This window comes from Brassica rapa, chromosome A09 (assembly GCF_000309985.2).
Source record: "Brassica rapa cultivar Chiifu-401-42 chromosome A09, CAAS_Brap_v3.01, whole genome shotgun sequence".
In the NCBI taxonomy this organism is placed as follows: Eukaryota; Viridiplantae; Streptophyta; class Magnoliopsida; order Brassicales; family Brassicaceae; genus Brassica; species Brassica rapa.
Window position 1 is genome coordinate 17,246,686 of NC_024803.2, and position 25,381 is coordinate 17,272,066.

A 25,381-nucleotide genomic window follows, 5' to 3' on the forward strand; every position below is an offset into this window, starting at 1 on the left:
ATATCATATGAATTTAAAGTATGTGTAGTATCAATATAAATATTTTATATAAAATGAAAGATGTAAACTATAAATATAAGGTTAATTATTATATGTTCGGTTATTTTCGGATATCCATTCGGGTTCGGATATTACCCGTTCGGGTTCGGATATCCAATCTCTTCTAATTCAATACCCGTTCGGGTATTTTGCTACTTCGGTTCGGATTTCGGTTCGGGTTTTTCGGATCGGGTTCGGGTGCCACTTCGGATTTCGGGTAAAATGCCCACCCCTAGTATGAATCAGACTCTGTCAATGATTTGGCAGGTTTCAGTAGAAAATAGTACCAAAGGCTATTATGTTGTAATGCAATCTATTGCTATATTTACGATAGTACACTTTTGGAGTTTTCGGAATCCTTCTGTCTCGTTGGGAGGGTCTAGTACTCTGAAGCTTTCTAGTTTCTACATATACATGACTTGTCTTTCCCTTTCATTTGCCACCAAAGAGAAATGGTTTAATGTTGTTTGTGCTGATCTCTTTTTCGCATTCTTACATATATTATCACTTGACTCAAAAAAAAAAAAACACTTTAAAAGGCACGAAAATTTGCATTGATAGTAGAAGAAGATTTTCTTTCTTGGCTCTACTTGTGTAATATTATTTGGTGATTTGATCTATATTTGTCTCTCTCTCTTTATCGATCTATGGATTCACGAGCAAAAAGAAGTCAATCTAGTAGCAGAAAGTCTCCTGCCATGAGGCTAGATGGGGAAGATGAGTTTCAGGAAGATATATGGTCAGTTTTGAGAGAAGCAAAAACTTCAGGTCATGAAACAAAAATACCCAAAAGTCATTTTTCTTCACCATCTTCTTCTACTTCTTTTACATCTTCACCGTGGAACATTCATAGAAGCAAGGATGTCTCAGGGGAAAAACAGTCATCTGCACCTATGAATGTTCCTGATTGGTCTAAGATTTATGGTAATGCAAGGAGCAAGGAGAGGAGTATTCATAATTTGCATTCTCACGATGAAGATGATGATGATGGTTGCATGGTTCCTCCACATGAATGGGTTGCAAGAAAGCTAGCGAAAACACAGATCTCATCTTTCTCTATGTGCGAAGGAGTTGGAAGAACACTCAAAGGAAGAGATCTAAGCAAAATGAGAAATGCTGTTTTGACAAAAACTGGATTCTTGGAGTAAGTAAAATATAATATCTCATCATCATCATCCATGTGCATCGATCATGAATTCCATAACTCTTGTTAACATTATCACCATGAAAACTCTCAACTACATGGCTTCCACATCATCTTCATTATCAATGTCATTGTCGTCATCATCATGTGGGGATCACTAAACCAAGAGGCTCTTTTTGTTGTTTAATTATTATTGTGTTTCAGTGTGTTATTTAGACTAGATAAGTACCATAGTGGTGATGATGACTTGTCATCTCCATGCAGGTCCCCTTTTATTTTATCTTCTGTTGTTTATTTTGGGTTTCTCTTTGAAGTTTTAATCATCTAAAATTAGAGCATAGCTAGAGAACCATGTCCTTTAGAACCTTTAGTTGGATCCTCTTTGAGATCTTCACCATTTTTTGGTGAAAGTTTTTGTCTTTTGCTATTAATGTTCTATATTGAAGATATATTTAATTTACATTGGATTGTTTGGACTTAAATATATTGAAGATATATTTAAGTTCTTTGATAATTTGTGCTTTTGATGCTTGATAGATCTACTATCAAATTATTATTTATTAGACACAAATTCAGGACTCAAACCGGTTAAATGGACTGTCGTCCATGCAAAAACCTAAAAATATTGCGTTTAAGTTTATGATTCTGAAATCGTTTACAACCAAAACAAATCTTAAATTAGATACAAAATGGTATGTTTTATAAGGTATACTTTTAAGGATTGAATGCATGATTTTTTTGTGACGTCTTTAGAATACTTTTTGTTTCAATGGAAACTAAAGTAATAGATTTAAATATAGCGGTGAATGATTTATATAACAAAAAGCGATGGACACGTACCATAGATGAACAGTGAGATGAATAATAATGTAATGAGAAAACATCAAATACAGTTGGAATTAAAAAAAAGCGCTTTTATTATATATTGTCGAAAGTACTAAAGATTTTGTTTTATAGTAAAAATTGAGCTGAAGATGAATCCACTAATAAGAAACGCTTTTTATCATAGTGTCAGAAAGTACTGAAGATTTTTGTTTTAGTAGCAGAAAAATGAGCTGAAGATGAATTCTCTAATCATCTTTAATTCCAGTGTCTCCCAGCACTCGTCCAGACTTGGTCTGTGTGTGCCATTCCATCAAATCTAGATATAGTCGTGAGTGTTTTCCAAATTTAGTTATTTGATATACTTGGAAAATGAGGAATACAAAGTTTTTAATAAGGAAATTTTCCCTTTGAAAACATTTACTCTACAACTCGCTATCTATGAAACAACTAATTATAAAGTGGTTCATATCACTATAGAAGGTATAAAACGGCAATCTTCCCTCCAAGGGCCAAGCTCGCCAAGACCAAATATCTAGTAGATGCATTATGTATGACTGAGTACATATTGAGCTTGAAATGGTCATTGAGTTGTAGAACTTTGATGTGTGCTATAAAACACGCTTTGTATCTAGGTTTCAACCATTTTTTTACACTTTGAAACACAGTGTCTCTAGCTGATCAAATTAATTTAAGAAGAAGATTAAAAGAATGGCAAATCTAGTTTTTAAAAAGTCCTATCTTAAATGTATATGCGACCACTTTGTAACACAGGGCTTGAACATGTGATTTTTATTCTTCTATGTAGACATCGTAATTAGACAGGATCAGACCCGAAATCGATCTGAAAAATCTTGATCCGATCCGAAACCAATTCGATCTTTTTACCCTATAGAGTCTTATTGTGAAGGACCCGCGTGATACGTCCTAAATAGGAAAGGATCACTCAATCGGACTTAAAAGATATGAATTTGCCAAAAGGGAAAACTGATGGATTGAACGGTGACACAAAAGGGGCGGAAAGTCTCTTGATACTACCAAACTTCAGTTGTTGCTTGATATGACGCACAAGTCCAACAAAAGAAGGGTTTATATACGTTGCTTGATATGATGCACAAGTCCAACAAAATAGAAAAGTTTACTTGGAGCTAACCATACCAAAAAACAAGAATGTTCTACAAAGAACAAATGAGATAAACTCAATAAAAGGGGAAAATGTTGCTTTATTTTGTGGCTCATAGGCCCTATATATATGATTACTAGTCGTAGAAATTCAAACAAGAATGTGTTAAAAACAAGACATTGAAAATAGAACCGAATCTGATCCATAACCGAACCAAATCCGAATTGACAACCTCTAATTACTCTATTGGGTCCAACTATTTAAGATCCGACCCGACCTGGATCCGAGAAGATACAGACCAATCCCAAACCGAGAATTTTAAATTACTTTATCGGATCCTAAATTCTTAGACTCGAAGGACCCGGATCCGCAACGATCCGACCCAAACCCAATCTGAGGACCTGAGTGCACAGACCTAATCGTAATTATGAATTTTTGAGCTTCCAGAATACAAAATAAACCTATATTTTAATCATCGCAATAAACTTGGTCGGCAAATGTTGTAGATTTTTCAGTCATAATATTTCAATGCACTACTTTTTTCTACTCGATTTTGGAATGTACATATTATTTTTTCATATTTGTTTTTGTTTTGGCTGGTCAAAATACATAAACCATTAATATTTTGTTTTAATTTTTAAAAAGAAAATGTATATTTTTCAAATTCAGTTCCGAAAGCCTGCGTTGTTAAGAGTCTGCAACCACCTCAAAAAATGTTTTAACTTTAATTATATCAAAAAATTTAAAGCTATAAATGCTCCCAGTAAAACTCAAAGTTGAGCGTTTTTGGTGTAGAAAAAAAGATAGTAGTATATATGAGTTGAATCAAAGGCAAAAGCTTATCCATGCTCAAATCAAACAAGTAATAAAAGGAAGATATAAGCCTTATATAGAGTGTCCACGTAGGCGAAAATAATCGGCCAATAAAAAACAATATTTTTTCCATGTCACTTCCTAGATTTGTTTTTATAAAATGATCCTTTAACTTTTTACTTAAACAATTATAACCGAAATATTTTTTAGTGAAATATATTATTTATATAAATATAATTATATTTTTTATTTTCATAATAGTTTGTAAAGAAATATTTAGTGTAAATAGTATCTTAATTTTATAAAATACTAAAATAAATTGGGTTAGTTTTAAACTTTCACAAATAAAAAGTATTATTTGTAAACTTAGAAAAGAATATATCAAAAATATTATTTTTCTAAAGAGAAAATAGAAAATACATCGAAGATAAATTCATCTCTATTATGAAATTCTTCTATTTTAGAGAAAAAAATAGAGGAATACATTAGAGATGGTCTAAGGCATGGCAGACGTAAATGATCGACGTTGAGATTTCAGCTTTTCTGATTCTCACTATTCTAATGTTTCAATATAATTTGAATATTTCCTTTGCTTATAATATAATGGTTTAAAAGTATTTTTTGTTTCACTATATAAATCGTTTTTATATTTTAATGTAACTTTATACTTATTGGATATTGTGTGACCAATTAAATTATTTAAATTATTGTGTAATTGATTAAATTTATATTTTAAATGACAGTTTCTAAAGTAATAACTTTTAAATATTTCAGATTTTAGTTTAAACTGGAGGATATAAGCCTCAGATAGAGTGTCCACGTAGGCGAAAATAATCGGCCAATGAGAAACTATATTTTTGTCATGTCAACTCCTCTATTTGTTTTTACAAAATGATTCTTTAACTTTTTACTTAAAAAATTATAACCGAAAATATTTTTTAGTGAAATATATTATTTATATAAATATAATTATATTATTTATTTACATAATAGTTTGTAAAGAAATATTTAGTGTAAATAATATCATAATTTTATAAAATATTAAAATAAATTGGGCTGGTTTTGAACTTTCACAAATAAAAAATATTATTTGTAAACTTAGAAAATAATATATCAAGAATATTCTTTTTTAGGAGAGAAAATAGAAAAATACATCGGAGACAAACCCATCTCTATCATGAAATTCTTCTATTTTAGAGAAAAAATAGAGGAATACATTTGAGATGGTCTAAGACATGGCCGACGTAAATGATCGACGTTGAGATTTCAGCTTTTCTGATTCTTACTATTATAATGTTTCAATATAATTTGAATATTCCCTTTGTTTTATAATATAATGGTTTAAAAGTATTTTTTGTTTCACTATATAAATTTTTTTATATTTGAGTGTAACTTTATATTTATTAGATATTGTGTGTCCAATTAAATTATGTAAATTACAGTGTAATTGATTAAATTTATATATTAAATGACAGTTTTCTAAAGTAATAACTTTTAAATATTACAGATTTTAATTAAAATTGATTATATTTTGAAACAGATATAGTAATCTATAAACTAACTCTACATAGATATAATGACAAAATTGTAAAGTGGTCTCACCTTGAATTTCTCTCATTCTGTGCATTCCTAACTAGAATGAGATAATCAACATCTAATATTATGTTACTCTTAGTATATTAGAAATGGTCGAACTGTAAACCAATTAAGGATGACGTAAGGAAGACATAAAGATGTATTTCCAGTTATCACAAATATAGAATCAATTGACAACAACTTAATTATGTCTAGCGTATGACAACATAGAATAGTTTCCATACCTTCTAATATTATAATATCTCACTATATTAGTGGCTAAATCAGTTTTCTCTAGCACAAATACTCACTCCATTCTTGGAGTTTAAGCTTTTATATCTATTTATATTAGTAGTTTGATCCAAAAAAAAAAAATGGTCGAACTGTACACTATAATTGGAGAAAGAAAACAAACAAAAATCAATCGAAGACTTTTGAAGTATATGAAACTAAAATTGGAAATAGCAATTCTCTACAATTAAAGAACAAGGCAATAAAATTGTAAAAATACAAAAAAATATATATATACACAGAAAGAAAGATTTAGTAAAACAAAATCATAATATAATTTCCATAATTGATAGTGCTCAGTTACACTAAAAAATCTAAACTTACAACATACACAGTTTTATTTACATCTTTAAACCTATTATCTAATTAAAATGATTCTAAAAAAAGTGTCAGCATGAAGAGTTAGAAAATATACGATAAAATATAATACATAACGTTAAAAATACATTATCACTGATCACTAAAAAATCATGTTAGTAGTAATAAAAATAAATGACAACACATTTATTAAAACTATAGAACGGTACGCAACAAGGTGTTATTAAATATACAAACTACAAATTAAATATGTTCAACGCAAACACACGTAAAAATGAGACATCATATTTGGATATATTTAAATAAATAATTTTAAATATATTATCTTCTTGATAATTTTAAAATTACTTAAACAGAAACTAAATTATTAAAAAATTAATATATAAATAAAAATAAAGCAATATTTTATAACGTCAAAATAAGAAATGAATATAAAATATATTATGTTAATAAAATAGATTTTAAAGACTTCTAATTCATGTAATATTAAAATATTCAAAAAAATTTATTACAATTAATTTTTTACCATTAGATATACTAAAATAATATTCTAGATAGATATTCAATTGTCAGTTTTCAACTATTACACGCAAAAAAAATATTATTAAGTACCCTTTTTTTTTTGAAAATGGGATTTTATATTTTAAGTAGGTTATTGGAGTACTTTTTCTTTTGTAAATTTATTCGAGATGAGATTCCAATCTCTTAAACTAAGATCATTTATGTTCTACATATAATTATATTTTTTTTACATAACTCTAAAATCTCGGACTTGATTCTTCATATTTTATTTGTTAATTGTGTTACGTATAATAGAAATATTTACTTCAATCTAAAAATATATAACAAAATCAAATTTAAAAAATATTTATATATAATTTAATATACAAAACATACAAATAAAAATGATAAATGTAACAAATTTAAATATATTATCTGCGCGTAGCGCGGAGAAAGGATCTAGTAACTAATAAGGATAGAAAACAACAATAGCTTACAAAGCTTTACTTAAAAACAATAATACAAGAGGAAAAATGCTTGTGGTTTTCACCAAAAATTAAATATTCGTGTAACGCCCTGTGCGCCCACGGCTAATGGGCCATCCACGCCCGCTCTCTGGACCAGTGGACCCCATTTTGTTTCATCGGACGGTGCATTAATTTTTCAAGACCTAAAAGTCATGTTTACTGATTCTACAATCACCACATAATCTTTTCCTATACTTTAGTCTACTCATACGGTATCACGAATCACTTTCCGATAGGTCATCCATTTTTTCACTACTCCAGCTCAATCATGATTAATTCTAGAGTTCTAACGGATATGTGACGGAAAAGATAAATCAATTTTGGTAATATAGATAGTCAAATCAATCCAATTAAGTCTTTTCATATATACGATTAAGGATGTTACAATTCGATTAATCTAATAATAGGGTTTACAAGAAGAAGGCTCTTAGTGACAGCCAAGATTACAAGACTCAATCACGTAACAACTACATTTATAGGAAACTAGATACAAAGAATACCTTAAACTATTGACATTGTGAGGTATTCACAAGTCAGAAATCGTGAATCTATAGACTTCAAACGCCTAACAAGGATCCAAACATAATTAAAAGGCCCATATAAAAGCCCACAATACCCATAAAACAACAAACTGACGTTGCATGCCCGTTTTGACGTAAGACAAGCGTCGTAATATCCTTGCAAGGCAATTAATTAATATCTTAAGAACAAAAAATTAAAATAAAAGTAAACACCAATTGCCAAACAAGTTACGGTGCCGTGTAGGAAACCGTCATTAAAAGTTTTTAAACCCTAAATCCATCATCAATCGATTCCTTTATATATATTAGCCTCTTCCCTTCCTTTTAATACTTTGATCCTCTTTGTTATTTTTTTCTCTCAATCAAACCCTAGTTCCTCACGATCATCGGTATGTTTGATTTCGCCTCTGTTCGATCAATTACAGATTCTGGGTTTTATCCAGATTTTGCAAAGAAAGCTAAAGATTCCTTTTTTTTTTAATATTCTTTCTGTTAATGATCGCAGGTACTAATCGAATCATCATGGCTAAGAACTCCTTCAAGCTCTCTAATCCTCTTGGTTAGTTCCGTTGCTTGCTTCTTTAGTTTGTGTTGTGATTCTGATCGTTGCTGAGGGAGCTCTGTTTTAGATTAGTCTGATTTGATTGTTGATGCGAGTTTCTACGCTTGTGTTTTAATCAAAATATCAAATCAAATTACGTTTATTACCGAACCTTAAGGATGTTTGTGTTAGTTTAGTCTGATTTGAATCTTTTATGTTTTTTTTTAACAACAGAGACAAGAATGGCTGAATCTACTCGCATCAGAGAGAAATACCAAGACAGAGTTCCCGTATGTTCTCTCAACTTTTCTCTGTTTTACCGAACAATCTTTTTTTTTTTGAGTCTAATCAGAAACTGAATTACAGGTGATTGTGGAGAAAGCTGAACAGAGCGATGTTCCTGACATTGACAAGAAGAAGTGAGTCTTTTATTAATTATTATACACGATACATGCCTAATGATTCTTAAGTATGAATAACTGTTGCTTTAAGCTATGTAGTTCTCAAGCGATTAGAGTTTAAAGCGAGTTCATCACATAATCATTAGTTTTCTCTAATCTTGTTTCTTCTCTTATAGGTATCTTGTACCAGCTGATCTAACCGTTGGACAATTCGTCTACGTTGTGAGGAAAAGAATCAAGCTTGGAGCCGAGAAAGCAATCTTTGTCTTTGTCAAGAACACGTTACCTCCAACTGGTAATTAAAGATTTTAAACTTTCTGAATATTCCAACTTCTATGATTCTTGTCTTGATTTGTTTTCTCTTTCTTGCGAGTAGCGGCATTGATGTCTGCAATCTATGAAGAACACAAAGACGAAGATGGGTTTCTCTACATGACATACAGTGGAGAGAACACATTTGGATCAGCATGCTAATATTATCTCTGCTTTGGCAGTTTGATCTTGATAATGATTGTACATTCCTTTCCCCCTCTAGCTTTTGCTGTGTTTCGTCGACTTCAATAATGTCTTTTTACTTTCTGGGATTTATATTTTTAGCTCTTTTTTATCTGGATTTAAAAACAGAGATATAAGTCCTCAGTTTGATTTGATTTGACTGTCTATTTACATTGTTTTGCGTCTTTCGTTCTATCCATCTATCTTCACCATTGGTATCTGGACTCTCTATTTTACTCAGAGTCATATTTAACTTGAGTCTAGTCCTACTATCCTCTCCTAATCTCTGTTATACACACTTTCTTCTTAACCACCATATGATTGACAAGTAGATTACACAAATCATATCCTGGTAAATAAAACTATTATACTTAAGTAAAATTACATATGATTGCTTTTGATTCGTAAAATATATTTCTTTTCGTAGAATATAAAATACAAAACAATTATTGTAAGCAAATTATTGTGCAGTTCGATTTGATTATTTAGTAAATATTTATATTGCCTCACAATTTTGTTTACTGATCTTTTTGCTTTCGGAATTACTTGAGATTCACCTAGTTTTTCGGGTCAACATAATAGGTTTTAGAGCTGATCTCATTCATTTGATGAGTTTTTTAGCCTCTTCTCACCCCTCTGCCAACTCCATTCACGTTTCAAAGGATTTAATTTAAGATTATCCGCAGACAGGGACGTCCCTGCCATAAGGCCAGTGAGTCAAGAGTTTTAGGCCACAAATTTTCTTACAATTTTAGAGGCCACATTTTTTGAAAAATGATTTTGGTCAAGTGGTTAAAAACATTATTTTCACTTTTTATTTAAGTTAGAGTTTGCACATTCAGTGTTATGGTTTATGTTTGACTTGTAATGTTTCCTTGTTTTCTTACATGTGCGTTCTTCTCTTATTTTGATTTTTTTTTAAACAATCTCTTTTAATTGAAATAATTTATTTGTTATCTGTGTTTCTATTTTTCTGTGTTACTTGGATTACAAATAATAATCTTTATATATAAAGTACAGTTTGAATCTCTCCTAGGCCATCCACATCAGCATCCACATAGGAAATTCGCTTTCTGTACGTCCGCCACGTGTCAACCCACAGGAAACGCACCGTTTCATTTATTCTTCAGATTAGTGGGCTTTTTTTGGGTGTTCTGTATCTGGCCTTTGGACTGTCGATCTTAGTTTTGTATCCGGTTTGAACGAACAGAAGAAGCCTCTAACCCTAATCAGCTTCAGAAGAGAAACAAATGCCGTATCTCCACATCTTTCGACGGCGACTCGATTTCGTTTCTGCTTTCTATCACCATCTGAAACAGTCCGAGTTAAGAGTTCATGTTTAATCCCATCTATTCGGTGTGCCCAGAACTTCCTCCTTTCTTCACTATAACCACAAGAAGAAACAAGATAGAAGAATCTAAGTTAGAGAAGCTTTGCAATTTGGTATTTGGAGTTTTTTTTTTAAATCTACAGAAATGATTTTGAGATTGATTCTTCTCATGTTTCATTACATCTTAGTGTTTGCTAATCTTTTCTACTCCTTCTAACATGTAACTTCACTTCACTGCAGTTCTACAACAAATTGTCTGAGTGTTGTTTTATGCTCAAGCCAACCATCCTAACCAGAAGTTATTGGCCGTGGATGTGAAGCCTGAGTTGATGTCACTACCAGGAATAACCCCAAGTTCATGGGAGGTAACCTCCTTCATTTGAATTCCACAGCCAACTTTTGCAATGTCATTTTCACCTTTCATTGATCTCCTACAACTTGCAGGCTGGATTTTCCTAAATGCAATTTCTGACGCACATATATACTTACTTTGACAAAGAAACAAGTGACAGTGACGCCTGCAACTGCTCAGATGGTGAGAAAGTAGCTATTGACCAGATTATCGGAGGTGATGACATCCTCTCAAACCACCCTGGGGTATGGGATGCAACAGCCGCTGCTGAGCAGCCCACTTCTGGCGGAAGCAATGCAGACGAACATCTGGTTCCAGTAGGAGGAAACACACTAAAAAGCACATATCTGCAGTTGTTGTTATGCTTTCGTAAATGAACACCCTCTCTTTGTCCTCTTGATCTGCTGTTCTGAGTACTCTTGAGCTGATCTGAGTTTCTTTTGTTTATTTAGACCAGTTGAAGTCGAGTTCTTCTGATGGTAAAATCAGGAACCTAGGGAGAGTGAGAAACTACATTGCCTTATACCAGCACCTATAGCGTATGTTACACATCTCTCTTGGCCCAAGAGTATAGATTATGTGCCTTATGCTAATGCCCCGTAGAAGGCTATTCAGAAATGGATTTAGTATGAGATGGACGTTTTTAGATTCCTTGGTGGTGGAACTCATTTCCCTTAAGGTGGTAGGACTGCTTTGGACAATGGTTGTGAGGTTATGTCTTATGTTTGCTTCTGTTTATATTCTTTGAGTCTCATATTCTTCATTAGTGATGTTGTGGGATTATATGTTTGTAGTTACTTTATTTCGGTTTCACCACACGTGAATTACCTGCTGAGAAGATGTATTTGGCTTTAAAAGTAGTTCTATTACGATAATGATTATATGTTTGAATATTGCATACTTTAAAATTTTCTTTGGATCAAGCTCTCCCTCAATGGAAAACATGTTAACTAGCATGTGACATGATGAAGGGACGAAGATTTTAGACATCTTCGAATGGACAAACAACACTGCCGCCGTTGATAAGCTGTGGCTGCAACTGAAGCGGTCGTTGCGTGAGGTTCCGATCGTTAAGAGGAAATCAAATGGCACGAGCATGATGTTTCTCATGCCACCACGAGCATGCGAGCTCAAGGAACTTCAGAAAAGATGCACTAAATGTTTTTACTATAAGGAGATGGAGAAGTTTTTGCAGTTGGTGTACCGTGGCTAGAGCAAAGCTTTACGTTTTTATTTATTTTCCGTTTTCCCTTTCAGTCACGTCTTATTACGTTCAGTTTCCTTTTAGTTTTTTGCATTTTCTGCATGAATATTGTCGCTGGTTTGCATACATCACTTGAAGCTTCTATCTGTTATTTTGTCTTAAGTTTGAGAACTATCATGCAGCCATTAATATGTATTAACCAACTGAAATATTAAATAATTTATATAGGTTCTCACAGTACGATGCGATGCCTTCATTCCACCAGGACATAAAACATTACATTATATATAAAAAAAAATTACATTATATATTTAAACAAAACGACCCCAAAAACTAAATTACAATGGATGAATACAACAGCTACAATAGCTAATAATTCACTTACTACAGATACTAGGGTCTTTGTCCGGGCTACGCCCGGGTAAATTTCTTCTTATAATTTTTAATTAATTTTAGCTTGTTTATTTTTTTATAAAAGCATGTATATGTATTATTTCAAAATTGACTACCAAAAACATAAGTAATAATACGGAAATTGATTTATTATGTTCTCCAACGAATTTGAAATGAATAAACTCAGGGGTTGATTGGTAATGGTGGTAAATGTTTTAGACATCCACTTTTTTCTAAAATTTTTATTTTTAAAACAATCATATTTTATCTTTTAAAATTAAAGATATAGTATAAAGTTTTTTTGAAAAAAATAATATATTAGTTTTAAAAATCAAATTTTCTAAAGATTTCATTTAGTGCTTTGAAAATAGATATATAGCAAAACAATTAAAGCCGAAGCAAAACAATTCACAGCTTATTTTCTAAATATTTGTGCATTTTGACATTAAACCAAACCGGGTGATCTGAATCCATTTCTAACCTTCATCCGACCCGCTTGGGAGAATCTTCATAGCCTTCTCGAGCTGAAACCTTTGGTCGATCCGCTTCAGGAAATACCAATACAATTTTGTAATTCTTTATATACGACTATAATGTTTTATATAAGAATATGAAATCATTATATAGATTTTTATAAATTATGTTCGACAAATACTTTTAATGATGACTACGTCCGGATTTTTTCCTATACTATTAATTTAATTTATATATTTTTATTTTAAAATTAGCAAATTATTAGTTATACAATTATAAAATAAATGCAAATTTAAAACTATTTAAATTAATTTTTTTTTAGTTTATTGAAATTTTATATAGGATATTAGTAAGATTAATAAAACGTTGACTAATTATTAGTTAAGATTTATATATGTTCTTTGTCTTGGTTATTTATTTTTATGTAAAACAATTGTAAACTTATAATTATTACTGTATAAATTTTGTTTGGTTTTACAGTTATTAAGTTTTCATATTAATAAGTTTGAGATTGAAAATTTAGACGATAGATATAAATCATGTCTTTTAGCATAAGTCTGCGAACAATCTCATGTAAACTCTTATTCAACAAAAAAAAAAACATGAAATGTAGAAATCATAGATAAGATGGTGAACAACCGAAGAAGAGGTCGTGTGGATGTGATGGGATCTCTTTGAGTGAGAGAATAAACTTACAGCCATAATATTTTTGTTTGAATGTTGGTCGATCATTAATCAGATGAACTGTAAATTTGCATAGTTTTAGTATTATGTAGAGAAAATATTTTTGAGAGTATGTACATACCTTTCGATTTCGTACGTCACCCACATGGACGACCTCGTTTTCTTTTTTTGCGTGTGGACGTCTGAATTATTCGCATGGTGAAAATCAATTAGCTGTTTATCTTAAATTAGCAAAAAAAAAAAGTATAATATTTAGCTATTAATTTTTATCTTATTCTAGTTTGTCATTTGATGTATAGTTTTAATTAATTTGATACTATATAGTCATTTAATACATGTATTTATACATACATCTGCGTGCATATGTATTTATATATAGATTTATATAAATGCTAACGAAAACATGGGGTTGGAACGTTGTTAAGAATTATATGCAATCTGATTATAATTATTCTTATTTTTGTCTAAAACATGTTTCAAATAAATATGTTAAATTGATCAGGTTTCCACCATGCTATGTATGTCTAAATAGCACAGATCTAAAATGTAAATTGTGATAATATAACTTTTTTAGCACAAATCTATTGATTTGTTTTTTTTTAAAAAAAAATAGAGAACGCAAATTATAAATTTTCCAATAATTAATATACAAAGAAAGTGCATAAATATTAAATCAGAAAAAACAATGCAAATAGAGTGGTGCATATAGATGGAGCGCAAAGTCAATCCTGTCTTTTTGGATCACTGCTCGTGCGATGATGCTCCATGGTGATGATTAATGGTGGGTGTTAGTAATGGCTAAACGTGTGTGCGTATTCACAATACGTGAGCGTTTAGTTTCTTCTGATTCTCACCTCCTCTTCAAGCATCTGCACACTGCATCATTTGAGACAATTGGAACAATCAAATCAAAATTTTCCTAAATTTTGGAAGTATCGTAAACAAAAAATGTCAGAAGTGGAGTTTTATCTTTACTACTACCTTCTGCTCCAAGAAACGAACCTGAGAAGATAGAGCTGTCCTCCTTTATGTCTGTGAATAATCACAAACTTAAAAGACTCGTAGCAACCTGTCCTCATCACACCAAATTGCAGCATAGGTAAATACAATACATAAAAGATCACAATACAATATGTAAAGATTATAATACAATATGTAAATTGCTCAGAAGGATAAGAAGAAACCATATAACGAAATTGTATTAAAAAACTTAAACATAAAAGTCAAAAGCCAGAAGTCCGAAAGGAAAAAAACACAAAACCAAAAGAGAAACATAAAAAAACGTCTTGGAATGCGGCAACAAAGCAATCACTGCATAAGAAGATAAGTAGAAAACCAATTAGCCACTCTTGGGACGTTTTGCTTCATCTGCCTCAAGGATCTCAACGGCTTTTCTGTTCTTATCAGCTGCAGTATCTCCAGAGCTTCCTGAAGAACCAGACCCAACACCTACAGTCGACCGCAGTGGGGCGTCTGGTGGGAGTATCTTGGTGACGGTTATGGTCTGAGTCTTGCCAGTCAGATTATGATCCGAGACCTTCACAATAAACTTGCGTGTCTGCCCTATTGTATCAAGTAGAGCTTGCGGAACAGGCACGCGGTGATCAGCTCCTACTCCATCATTAGCCTAACATTCAAGCAAAATTCACATGAGTTGAGATAATATAATCGATGATGTCATAACTACTTTCCCGTAACCCAAACCTATTTGCTATATATAGACAGATCTGAAAATACCTCAAAGTAATTAGCAACCAACTCTGCTGCATGTTTACCAGTCAGCTCCTTGCCAGCATCACCAAGAATGACAAAAACTGCTTGCTCAGTCTTATCATACACAGATATCCTCGTGAGGTACCTACAACAAAAGAAGATTAGATACTAACGCTGCCAAAACATAGATGAAAAGACTCAGCACTTACTGAGGTACGCCTGTGACTTCAGTCTTCACACACTTCTTGTTGTTGCAAATCAAAGAAGTATGCCCTTTGACTGCCTTGCTATTACATCCACCGCAGGAAATGTAATACCATGCAAAACCCTGGACAACATCATCTATAGTCGCCATGCACTCAAACCAAGCAACCTTCATTGTGGAAAAATAAAATAAGCCCAGTAAATACCCAAACGCATAGAAACGAACGCAAAAACAGAACAATGCTTATACCTTAGAAGAGTCTTGCCTGATGTAAGAGAATAGCTCTTCAAGAGTAACTGGCTCAGGCTTAGTGACTACCTCAGCTACAACCCTATTAGCAATATCAGAGTTGGAATTCAACCTGAGAAAAAGACAGGAGCTCAAATACGTTAGAAAAACCGCATGAAATGTTTAAAAAAACGAACAAAGAACTAAATACATATTTGTCTACCATGCAAGATAATCTTTAGTAGGCTGAACATCGGCATCCATAAACACCCGAGATGACGACATAGAAGTGAGAGCAAGGGTGCCTGTTAATACGAAATGAACCAATGTAATTATTAAAACATGCATTACTACGCCTAATCTAACAACAAAAGAATGACTGATACAGTTCCAACTGAAAGACTACTAACCTCCAAGGTGTTTAGGGTTCACAGTGGTGACCAAAAGAACGCTTGGGGTGTTTCCATACGACTTGAATTTCTGGCAGAAATCGGCAGCAGCCTTGTCCCACAGATAAAGCTTCATCACCGGTCCGCTACATAACATAAAAACATGTGTTAAAAATAGCATACAAAACAATGAAAGCAATAACAGTAGAACAAACTTACTCATGTGTCTGAACATGAACACATAAATGCCGCTTCTCTGCTATATCAACTTCGTCAAGAATCATATGGTCCGTGATAGTCTGCCCATTCACCAGCTTCATGTGGCCAACGTAATCTGAGATAGAACAATTTAAATACGCAGACATCAAACATCAACCCACATAATATACCAAATGTGTCATATAATCTAAATAATCAAACATGTCTTACCATAAAGATCACCCCTGGAGTCACAATTGGCCCTAAACTCCTCATAGCTGTGGAACCTGAACCTATCGTCTGGAATCAAAACCGGAGGGTTCTCAAGCACTGACAAAGAAGAGTTCCAAGAAAATGATACGGTGGCGACATGATCAGCAACCCGATATTGCTCTTTGCTCCTGGATCCAAAAAAGTTGCTCAGGTTATACACAGAACCAGCTACCAGATCAAATATCCCAACACGTCCGGCTGGGATAAAACCCTGAATCACGGTTCCCTGTGAACAAATACAAATCATCGATTAATATCATACTAAAGCAAGAGGAAGAGTTAAAAATCCATACTCTATCAACCGACCAATATTAAAGCAAGAGGAAGAAGCTAAAAAGACAAACCTCTTCGTCGATAAGGAGCATCTCTTGTCCAATCAGGATTTTCGTGTTTGGATTGCGAGCCTCCCAGAAGTGAATCAAACGAAACCTCAAGTCAGCTTCGCGTGGGCCGTGTGAAACATCTCTGAACAACATCACTTGGTCGGCATGCGCGGGGGAGAGAGCAGTAGCAGCATCTGGGTTCATCGGATTGGCAGACGAAACAGCAGCCTTCTCGGTAGGTTTCATCACAGTCGCGGAGGTAGCAATGGACTTCCCGTTTGGTTTCACAGACGCGGAGGAGTCGACGGTCTTCTCGCTGGTCTTGCGGTCGGTTGAGATCGGAGATTTTCCGGTGTGGTCCATCGTGATGAATGTTAGAGAGAAAGTTATCAATCTTGATAGAAAACATAAGATGAGAAAACAGATTTATAAATAGGAAAATGGAGAGGAATGCGAAAGGATCCATTGAATGAGCTTAGCCAAGATTTGATTAGAGGAGTTACTGGCGTTATTACTCAGTAAAACGGATTTGGAGGAGAGAGAGATGGAAGAGATGGAAGTCGAAAAGAGAGATGGAAGAGATGGAAGTCGAAAAGAGAGATGGAAGATTACAGATTTGGAGAAAAGAGAGATGGAAGAGATGAAAGTCAGAAAGAGAGATGGAAGATTGGAGAACGTATTAGGGTTACGACAACAACACTTAAGACACGGGCCAGCAGAGAGTGGGCTCAGAACATCCAAATAAAACAGGCCGAAAACATCAACAGCCCAAACCAACTTAACTCGCCGATGACGTGGCTATTTGCTGCATTATTACTGGACGAATTTCCAGTCCGACGTGGACCCTCTCAGAGGGTTTTATATCTGGCTTTTAGTATAGTCTTGATTAAACATTATGAATCAATGTATTTCACATTACATGAGCGAAACGTAATAATTAGTAGTTCTAAAAACCAAACCGAATAAAAGAAATAAGAATACTTATCGAATGGTACATATAGTTAAATGGGCCTAACCGAATGTAATTTTCACAAATATTACTAATAAATTGTATGTATAAAAATACAATGTAACTTACAGATAGATACGAGCCACGCAGAAAAATATATAAAACTAGCTTACAATTTATACTATATCGCAAATAAAGAATACTTATCAGAGCAGTTGTCAACTAAGTAGCTTATTAATTTATAGTCATTTTTTCAAGTTCAACACATAATATATACTAAGTACGAAAAAACATAAAAATCCCTAAGATTTGATCATTATATATTATTTATTTCAGTCAAATGCTTTATTGGGTTTAAAATATTAATTTATATATATATTATTAATTTTAGCTTATATTTTACTCTTAATTGGATACTTATGCCGTGGTTATGAAAGTTTTTATCATATAACAACTTATGAGGTGCATCTAATATCCAGATATATTGTGTAATTATTGATTCAGATATATATATTAGGACACTCGCACCTAAAAAAGAAGATGAACTATGCGTTGTATTCATTAACAATATTGTAAGCAAAAAGAATTCAACAAAGTACCATGCAATCATATTTTTCACCACCAATGCATCTTTGATTGGTTTATATCAAATTTAAGATGTCAAACATGTCAAGCTACAATATTTTAATATTATTGTTTACGGTTTACACAACTAATAATTAACCTCAATAATTAACCGACCTAATAATAAATTTTACAAATAAACATATACTTAATCTATAATTAAAAGTTCGTCTCTTTCGTCACGATACTTTTAGATTCATCCGGCTCCCGAAAATTACTAAAAAATGATGTGATGGCACCATGAAAAAAAAAAGTACTTATCAATACGGCATGAGATATTCAAATATAATAACATTTACTGAATTTAACTAATATGTATATTTTAAAATATAAAAATTATATTGAATATTTATTCTAATTATTTACATAATTTTCAAAGTATCATCCCGCTCGTAGGGCGGGCCGGCCCTAGTAATAATTAAAACAAACTAGTGATTTTTATTTTACTAAAATATCTACTAATTATCTGATATTAATCTGATGTAACTAAACTACTATATCATTTTATATTTCAAATAGAAAATATAATATATATATATATATATATATATTTATATATATGTTCATATTTTATAAATATATAATATTGTATATAAATATGCTTTAGGCCACCAAATTTACCGGGACGGCACTGTCCGCAGATCTCTTTATTTCAGAAAGTCTTTCCTTTTAACACTTCTATCCCATGTTTTATCGTATTACTGTTATTGTTGTCCATCTTATTGTCCAACATATTTCCGGTCGTAATTGAAGTGCTTAGGCTTCGATTAATGAAATTTGTGCACAAAAAAAAAATTTATACTGTGCATAAGCATAAGAGAGTCATCTAAGAACCGATCTAACCAGACTTCAACCAACCACACTCCACTAGTCTCTCCCTCAAGACGAGCTTTCCCAAAACGTTATGTCGGTTCATCTTAGATTTTAAATGTTCAAATTGATGAGGAGTCAAATGTTTAGTATGTCCGCCACTTGATCTTTAATTCAAACATGTAGTGTTTTGAGAATCCCTTGTCTAGCTGTTCACGAACAAAGTGGCAATCTCATGGACTACATGATTTGTTGCAATGTAAATTGCTGTTGTACTATCCCTAATTAAGTTCATTAAGTGTTAACTATTTTCACCAAATTCTATTTCAAAGGAAGCCAAAAACTTCTGTATTCAACTTCTACAGAGGAACAATACAAAAGAGTAAAAACATTTCTTTATTAGATGAGATTGAATATAGCAAAACACAAGACCATCAATAGTTCTGTTCAAAACGACATGAAAATCAATAGAAACTACATAATTAACTAAATTTAATTGTTTCTTTCTTTTATTTTCTTTTGATAAAAGCAATCTTTGTGTTCCCTCTTGCAACACTGGTTGATTCCTAGTTGCACTAAACTTGGAAGTTGGAACATAAGAAGAGATCACAAATAGTTCATCAAGTCCACACTCCGGAGCTTCTGCGACACTCACAGATTTCAGGTATCCATCTTGGCGGTTTGATAGCAATAGGTCTCGCCCTTGATTGGTTTATCTCTTCGAATACAATATAAACCACAGCGACTTCCTTCTCCTCGTCAATGAAGAAGCTCTCAGTTTCTTTCGTTTCTTTTGATAAAAGCAATCTTTGGGTTTCCTCTTGCTCCGTTGGTTGATTTCTAGTTGCACTAAACTTGGAAGATAAGAAGAGAACACAAGTGGTTTTGGACATTCTGCGGTACGTACAGATTTCAGGTATCCATCTTGTCCAATGATGTGAGCGGTTTGATACCTACAGATTGGTTTATTTTCGCATTCACCACCAACAACCGCGAATTTCTTGTCCTCGTCGATGAAGAAGCTCTCAGTTTCAGTATCAAAGTCATAATCAAAACCATTGAGCGGTGTCATCTCCACTTCCAAAAATTTGCTCCAGGATACATCATCGTACTCAATCTTAGTTGTAATCCAAATCTCCATTGTATTCTCTATTTGATATAACACAGCGAGCTTCTCTTCTCTAACACAAGACAGAACCACGTGTTCAACAGCATCATAGTGAAACGGCAGAGGCCGCCAAAACCTCTCTGTTGTAAAATCGAAACAGAGTAAAACGTCTATAACCCCTGGTCTGTTAGTTTGAGCAACAAAGTAAGTGTTTCCCTTCAAAGACACCCCACTTCGGTAAACATCTAGATCAACGTCTGGTTCGATATCAAGAAGCCTCCAAGAACTAGTCTTAAAATCGAACAATTCGAAACAGAAAAGGGATTCATCATTATCGTAGCAAAACCTTAAGATTTTGTGGTTACGGTTGTTCTTGTCGTATCCGAAACAAAACATGTCATAAAATCTGAAATCCCGACTGGCGGGTGGAATACATCTGGTTTGCCCCAGATATGGGTTCCACACCACGAAGTTACTTCTGTTTCGGACGCATAACAATAAGCCATCACTGTGAAAAACTTCCTCGATTTTGGTATGATCAAGTTTACTTATTTTCTTTGTAGATTTATGAACCAAGTCTCCTTTGTTATGGATTCCTTGGAAATCAAGTCTCAAGGAACAAACCCTACCATTAATCACCGTGAACCCTAGAAACTGATTCCTTGCTGTTTCTTTACCAAAAACCTGAGTTTTGGATAAAGCGTTCCATGTTCTACAAGTACATCGCAGTTTTCTCAGAGATGTCAATGGAACTCTAGAGAGTATCTCCCTTACCAATTCCTCTGGAAGATTTGACATTGTCGTCATTCTTCAAAGTTGCCAACAGGGTGTTTCACTTTCTATTAAAAAAAAAACTTTCCAAGGGAAAACATGCCCTCTCTTCTTTTTTCGTATAGATTATAATAAAGTTAGGGCTTCTTCTCTTTACTACCTTTGTTTTTTTTTCCTTACATCTCTTTAGTAAGTCTATTATTTAATTTTTTAAATTGCAGAAAATTATAATGGAGAAGTTATGTTATTAAATCTAGGGAAAACGTTAGAAGAAAAAAAAATGATTTAAAACCAATCAATATAGTCTATTCCGAGTTAAAACATGTCAATTAACAAAATTTAGTTGATGGATCTATAATATTATTTGAAAAGTCAGTTTCCTACTTGCGGTGATTATGTTAATTTTTAGGATGGTTAATTACAAAAGTATTTTTAATGAATTAAAAATATTTTATTTAATTACTATGTTAATTAGAAGTTTCCTTTTTTATTTGTATTTTTCAATAACATATATAGTAAAAAGGAAACATCCAAAATATTAAAAAGGAATTTTTAAAAACAATATATTTATATATAATGTGATTCCACAAAATAGGAAATTTAACATAAATAATCTTGACATTAAGAAATATAATATTTCTTTTTAAACATATGCCTAAGCAACATAAAATATATTTTCAAAGTAATAAAAATATTTTAATTGTATCTATATATTTTTTGTAAATAATTACAGAAACTAATTTAGATAATGTAAACCAAATATCTTAGTTAAATAAAACAATTTATAATTAGCATATTAATATGTTTTATTCATTTTGTATAATCTTTAGTTGACTAAAAATATTTTATGATTACAATTAAACTAAAAATATCTAAAAAAATATTGGACTTTCTTTACAAATATGACTCAAAACTAATCCATGGTTTTTTTTGGAACTTTGACTTGTTCTATTCACCCTAAAAATTCATATTATTCACCAAAATGTCATTACATTATTTTTCGAAAATGAGTATTTTACTCTATCATCCTCACCTTCATCAAGTATTTACAATAATAGCATTGTCATAAATACACCAACCACCATGAATAACCAATTTGAAACTCTTAATGCACCTAAAAAATCGATTTAGTCTCTTCTATCTTATTTCTTATGAACTAAAAGCAACATCTCTTTCACTTTTTTTTGATATTCATCCAGAAAACCCAAGATTTTGATTCTAATTTTTTTTAAGGTTCATAGAGCCATTCAAGCTCACAATTCTTGGTGGGTCGCTTTTGTTTGAGGTTCTGGGTGCTTGGAGAAGACTTATGTGTGCTAAGGAAATTATCTCACCAGATCTGTCTATTAGAAGACTTACGTTAAGTCTTGTGGATGTAGAAGACTTACACGAAAGTTTTCTGGTCAATGCAAATGTTAGTTTTGCAATTGACTTTATGTGTGTTTTCTTTGAGACAACTTCTGTGGAAGTATTCCGATTTTTTTGTTTTCAAAATTTTTTTTTCTCGAAAACACCAGAGAAAACTTGCCGATATTGTCTAAGATAAACAAGTTAGTTTTGTATCTGACCGGAATACATCTGGTTTGCCTCAGATACAGGTTCCACACCACGAGGTTATTGTTTTTATGGACGCATAACAAATAGACCATCACAGTGAAGAACTTCACACATCTTGGTTTGCTCAAGTTTACTTATTTTCTTTGTAGATTTATAAACCAAGTCTCCTTCGTTATGGATTCCTTGGAAATCAAGTCTCAAGGAACAAACCCTACCATTTATCACCATGAACCCTAGAAACTGATTCCTTGCTGCTTCTTTACCAAAAACCCGAGTTTTCGATAAATCGTTCCAAGTTCTACAAGTACATCGCAACGTTTTCAGAGATGTAAATAGAACTCTAGAGAGTATCTCCCTTGCCAATTCTTCTGGAAGATTTGACATTGCCGTCATTCTTCAAAGTTGCAAATAGAGTTTTCAACTTTCTAAGCTTACCCTATCTTTTTTTTCCCTCTATTGGCATATAATGAAGTTAGGGTTTGGTCGATTTAAGAGTCGCCGTTTAAACAACTCTATATATTCTTTATATCGTTAATAAATATTCGTGTTAAATATAACAAAAATTAAAATAGAACATTTGTTGGTTCTATTGTTCGAGTCCCGGTAGGAGAAATGATTTAAGCTATATCTCTGGTAAGAATCTGAAATCGGTGTACTTGACAAAAGCACGATTTTGATTTAAAGTTTAGGAGAAGTTACGTATTGAAATTGAAACTTGGCACACAAACATAAAATATGTTTTCTTATGTTTTAGTTGAATCCGATTAAATGCTGCCTGCATACCCTTTGAATAGAGATCAAACCAATAGTTTACAAAGGACTTTAGTTGTCAAAAGACGTTTTCATAGAGTTTCCGGCTTTTCATAGAAGTGTCGAAATGCTTGTAGATGACACTTGAGCAGTCTGCTTATTTATTTTATAAGGTTGAAGTTGGTGTCTTTTCATTTTTTTTTGTAGTCTTTTCTTTTTGTCTTGAAAGTATTTTTTTTTTCACCTGTTTTCTTTTTCCTTGTGTATTTCATATTTATTTGCCGACTTCCATTAATTAAATAAGCCCTCCTCAACTTGTTGATCGAGCGTTTTATATTATTTGCAAGATACTAGTTCAACATTGGCCAACCATAGTGTAACTAGGCACGAGGCTCAAAGTAGATGAGCTTTCGTTGCGAGGTACTATAACGTACTCGTGTCATAGAGTTAGACAAGTCATCATAAAGGATGTAATGGTTAGGCTGCCATAGACGAGGTATTATGGACGGACTGTTGCAGATAAGGTATTGTAGACGTGCTTCTGATTCCGGTCAAACTTCTTACTCCATTATTATGACCCGTTAAATTTCAGACAAGCCGATCAAACTTTGACGTTTGAATCCAATTTCAATTTTCAAAGCCGATCGAACTTTACGAACCTAGCAAATTTTGGACTAAATTGTAACAGAACTAAACATTTTGGGCCATTTCAAAATTTTGAATAATTTCTATTTGTAGTAAGTGGTTCATTTCCCAAGTCCTAAAAATCATTCAGCTCCTCTCCCGATTCCCCTTGCGACTATTCGCCGTCGTCGACCTTCCAACTTCGACTGCCCGGACAAGGTACCGTACAGACTATATTCTTAATTAGATTTGGCATCTTTCATGGACCTCCGAATTCAATTTAGCGTTTAAAGCTCTCTTTTTCATTAACTGGGTTTCTCAAATAGATTACAAAGATTCGACCTTTATATGTATTTTGATCTCTGTGACCGTATGTCTTTCGAGCATGTCTTGTAAAAAAAACTAAGCTTGTTTGTTAAAAGTGGAACTAAATGAAGATTTGATTTTTTCTCAGAGTTGTACCATGAAGAAATGTATGATGAGATGGGGTGATGATGATGATGAAGAAGACTCATCCGAGGAATCATCATCTTCTGACTCTAACGCTGATACTACAGAGACTGATAAGAAGAAGAGAAAGAGCAAGAAGACAATAGGTAGAAACATTAAAAAAAAGTGTTTTTCCCTGTTTTAACATTGTGAGTTCTCTTATGTACCTTTGTCTTGTTGTTTATATGCAGCGAGGTTTGCGAAGAAAGAGAAGAAAGCTTTTGACTATGAATCTCTGCAGCAGCATGGTTACAAAGCCGTTGGTCTTCCAGATTTGCCTCCTCCTGTGGAGAAAGCTGATTGGTCGTGGGCTACGGGGAAGGATAAGCAAAGAGCAGAGGAAGTGAAAGAGAGTTTTCGAGAACGAGAAGCTACTAGAGCTGCGGTTGCAGGTGGGGAGACCATTGCAAACGCGCAGCTGAGGAGTGACAGGAAGAGTCTGTCTTTTTCGCAGAAGGAGAAGAAGAAGAGAGATTTGGGGCAAGCGAGTAGAGGGAAGAACTACGTTGAAGAAGAGAAGAGGCAGTTGAGAGAGAGCGGTGTTTACTCTGGCTTTGATTCTTAGAAAAGGACTCAACTTCCAGGTAACATCTTTGTAGTGTGGTATGTATCATCAGATACTTGCTTTGTTTTAACTATGGTTCTGATTCCTGAAATTCTCAACTTTGAGGTTACATCTTTGTGTTTAATATGAATGTGAAGAAACAGGAATTTGATTGCAATATTAGTTACAAAATTTACTTTGTTCTGATTATTGAATATCACAAGGTTTGATATAATCTGATTATATGATCCATTACTTTACCTTTGTTTACTCTGCTT

At 32.9% G+C, this 25,381-nt stretch overlaps 5 protein-coding genes and 1 long non-coding RNA gene across 9 annotated transcripts; 4 read left to right on the forward strand and 2 right to left on the reverse strand.

Moving 5' to 3' along the window:
- The first annotated feature begins 441 nt into the window (after positions 1-441).
- Positions 442-1,697, forward strand: LOC103839822. Its single transcript, XM_009116307.3, has one exon. The coding sequence runs from the start codon at positions 687-689 to the stop codon at positions 1,185-1,187; it is 501 nt and encodes a 166-aa protein (XP_009114555.1). The 5' UTR covers positions 442-686; the 3' UTR covers positions 1,188-1,697.
- Positions 1,698-7,842: 6,145 nt separating this feature from the next.
- On the forward strand, positions 7,843-9,323 carry LOC103839823 (autophagy-related protein 8a). Its single transcript, XM_009116309.3, has 6 exons — positions 7,843-8,063; positions 8,180-8,233; positions 8,450-8,505; positions 8,582-8,634; positions 8,793-8,911; positions 8,993-9,323. The coding sequence occupies exons 2-6, from the start codon at positions 8,197-8,199 to the stop codon at positions 9,088-9,090; spliced, it is 363 nt and encodes a 120-aa protein (XP_009114557.1). The 5' UTR covers positions 7,843-8,063; positions 8,180-8,196; the 3' UTR covers positions 9,091-9,323.
- Positions 9,324-10,214: 891 nt separating this feature from the next.
- On the forward strand, positions 10,215-12,182 carry LOC103839824. Of its 2 annotated transcripts, XR_004451626.1 has the most exons (4): positions 10,215-10,554; positions 10,682-10,806; positions 10,886-11,162; positions 11,246-12,182. It is a non-coding gene; the product is annotated as an uncharacterized LOC103839824 (long non-coding RNA). The 2 variants fall into 2 exon arrangements; XR_627469.3 differs by having other exon boundaries at positions 10,236-10,554; positions 10,886-12,171.
- Positions 12,183-13,811: 1,629 nt separating this feature from the next.
- LOC103839943 lies at positions 13,812-20,139 on the reverse strand. Of its 2 annotated transcripts, XM_033280544.1 has the most exons (7): positions 16,513-20,139; positions 16,105-16,417; positions 15,918-15,999; positions 15,716-15,827; positions 15,471-15,634; positions 15,286-15,406; positions 13,812-15,175 (listed from the first exon to the last, which is right to left on the reverse strand). In XM_033280544.1, exons 2-7 carry the CDS (start codon positions 16,316-16,318, stop codon positions 14,888-14,890), a joined length of 981 nt encoding a protein of 326 aa, XP_033136435.1. In that variant the 5' UTR covers positions 16,319-16,417; positions 16,513-20,139; the 3' UTR covers positions 13,812-14,887. The 2 variants fall into 2 exon arrangements, with proteins under 2 accessions (XP_033136435.1, XP_033136434.1); XM_033280543.1 differs by having other exon boundaries at positions 16,105-20,139.
- LOC103839944 (F-box protein At3g49510-like) lies at positions 19,973-23,025 on the reverse strand. The gene has a single exon (XM_033278351.1). The coding sequence runs from the start codon at positions 21,173-21,175 to the stop codon at positions 19,973-19,975; it is 1,203 nt and encodes a 400-aa protein (XP_033134242.1). The 5' UTR covers positions 21,176-23,025.
- Positions 23,026-24,152: 1,127 nt separating this feature from the next.
- LOC103839825 (UPF0690 protein C1orf52 homolog) lies at positions 24,153-25,358 on the forward strand. Of its 2 annotated transcripts, none has more exons than XM_009116310.3 (3): positions 24,153-24,289; positions 24,525-24,666; positions 24,751-25,358. In XM_009116310.3, exons 2-3 carry the CDS (start codon positions 24,534-24,536, stop codon positions 25,122-25,124), a joined length of 507 nt encoding a protein of 168 aa, XP_009114558.2. In that variant the 5' UTR covers positions 24,153-24,289; positions 24,525-24,533; the 3' UTR covers positions 25,125-25,358. The 2 variants fall into 2 exon arrangements, with proteins under 2 accessions (XP_009114558.2, XP_033136462.1); XM_033280571.1 differs by having other exon boundaries at positions 24,178-24,294.
- The last annotated feature ends 23 nt before the right edge of the window (positions 25,359-25,381 follow it).

Coding starts and splice junctions, on each gene's coding strand:
- LOC103839944 (XM_033278351.1), bottom strand. CDS start 21,175: ATGACGACAATGTCAAATCTTCCAGAGGAATTGGTAAGGGAGATACTC.
- LOC103839822 (XM_009116307.3), top strand. CDS start 687: ATGGATTCACGAGCAAAAAGAAGTCAATCTAGTAGCAGAAAGTCTCCT.
- LOC103839823 (XM_009116309.3), top strand. CDS start 8,197: ATGGCTAAGAACTCCTTCAAGCTCTCTAATCCTCTTG. Junction 8,506..8,581: donor AATACCAAGACAGAGTTCCC/GTATGTTCTCTC, acceptor ACTGAATTACAG/GTGATTGTGGAGAAAGCTGA. Junction 8,635..8,792: donor CCTGACATTGACAAGAAGAA/GTGAGTCTTTTA, acceptor CTTCTCTTATAG/GTATCTTGTACCAGCTGATC.
- LOC103839825 (XM_009116310.3), top strand. CDS start 24,534: ATGAAGAAATGTATGATGAGATGGGGTGATGATGATGATGAAGAAGAC. Junction 24,667..24,750: donor AAAGAGCAAGAAGACAATAG/GTAGAAACATTA, acceptor GTTTATATGCAG/CGAGGTTTGCGAAGAAAGAG.
- LOC103839943 (XM_033280544.1), bottom strand. CDS start 16,318: ATGTTCAGACACATGAGTAAGTTTGTTCTACTGTTATTGCTTTCATTG. Junction 15,407..15,470: donor GAAGTCACAGGCGTACCTCA/GTAAGTGCTGAG, acceptor CTTTTGTTGTAG/GTACCTCACGAGGATATCTG. Junction 15,176..15,285: donor TGGTTGCTAATTACTTTGAG/GTATTTTCAGAT, acceptor CTTGAATGTTAG/GCTAATGATGGAGTAGGAGC.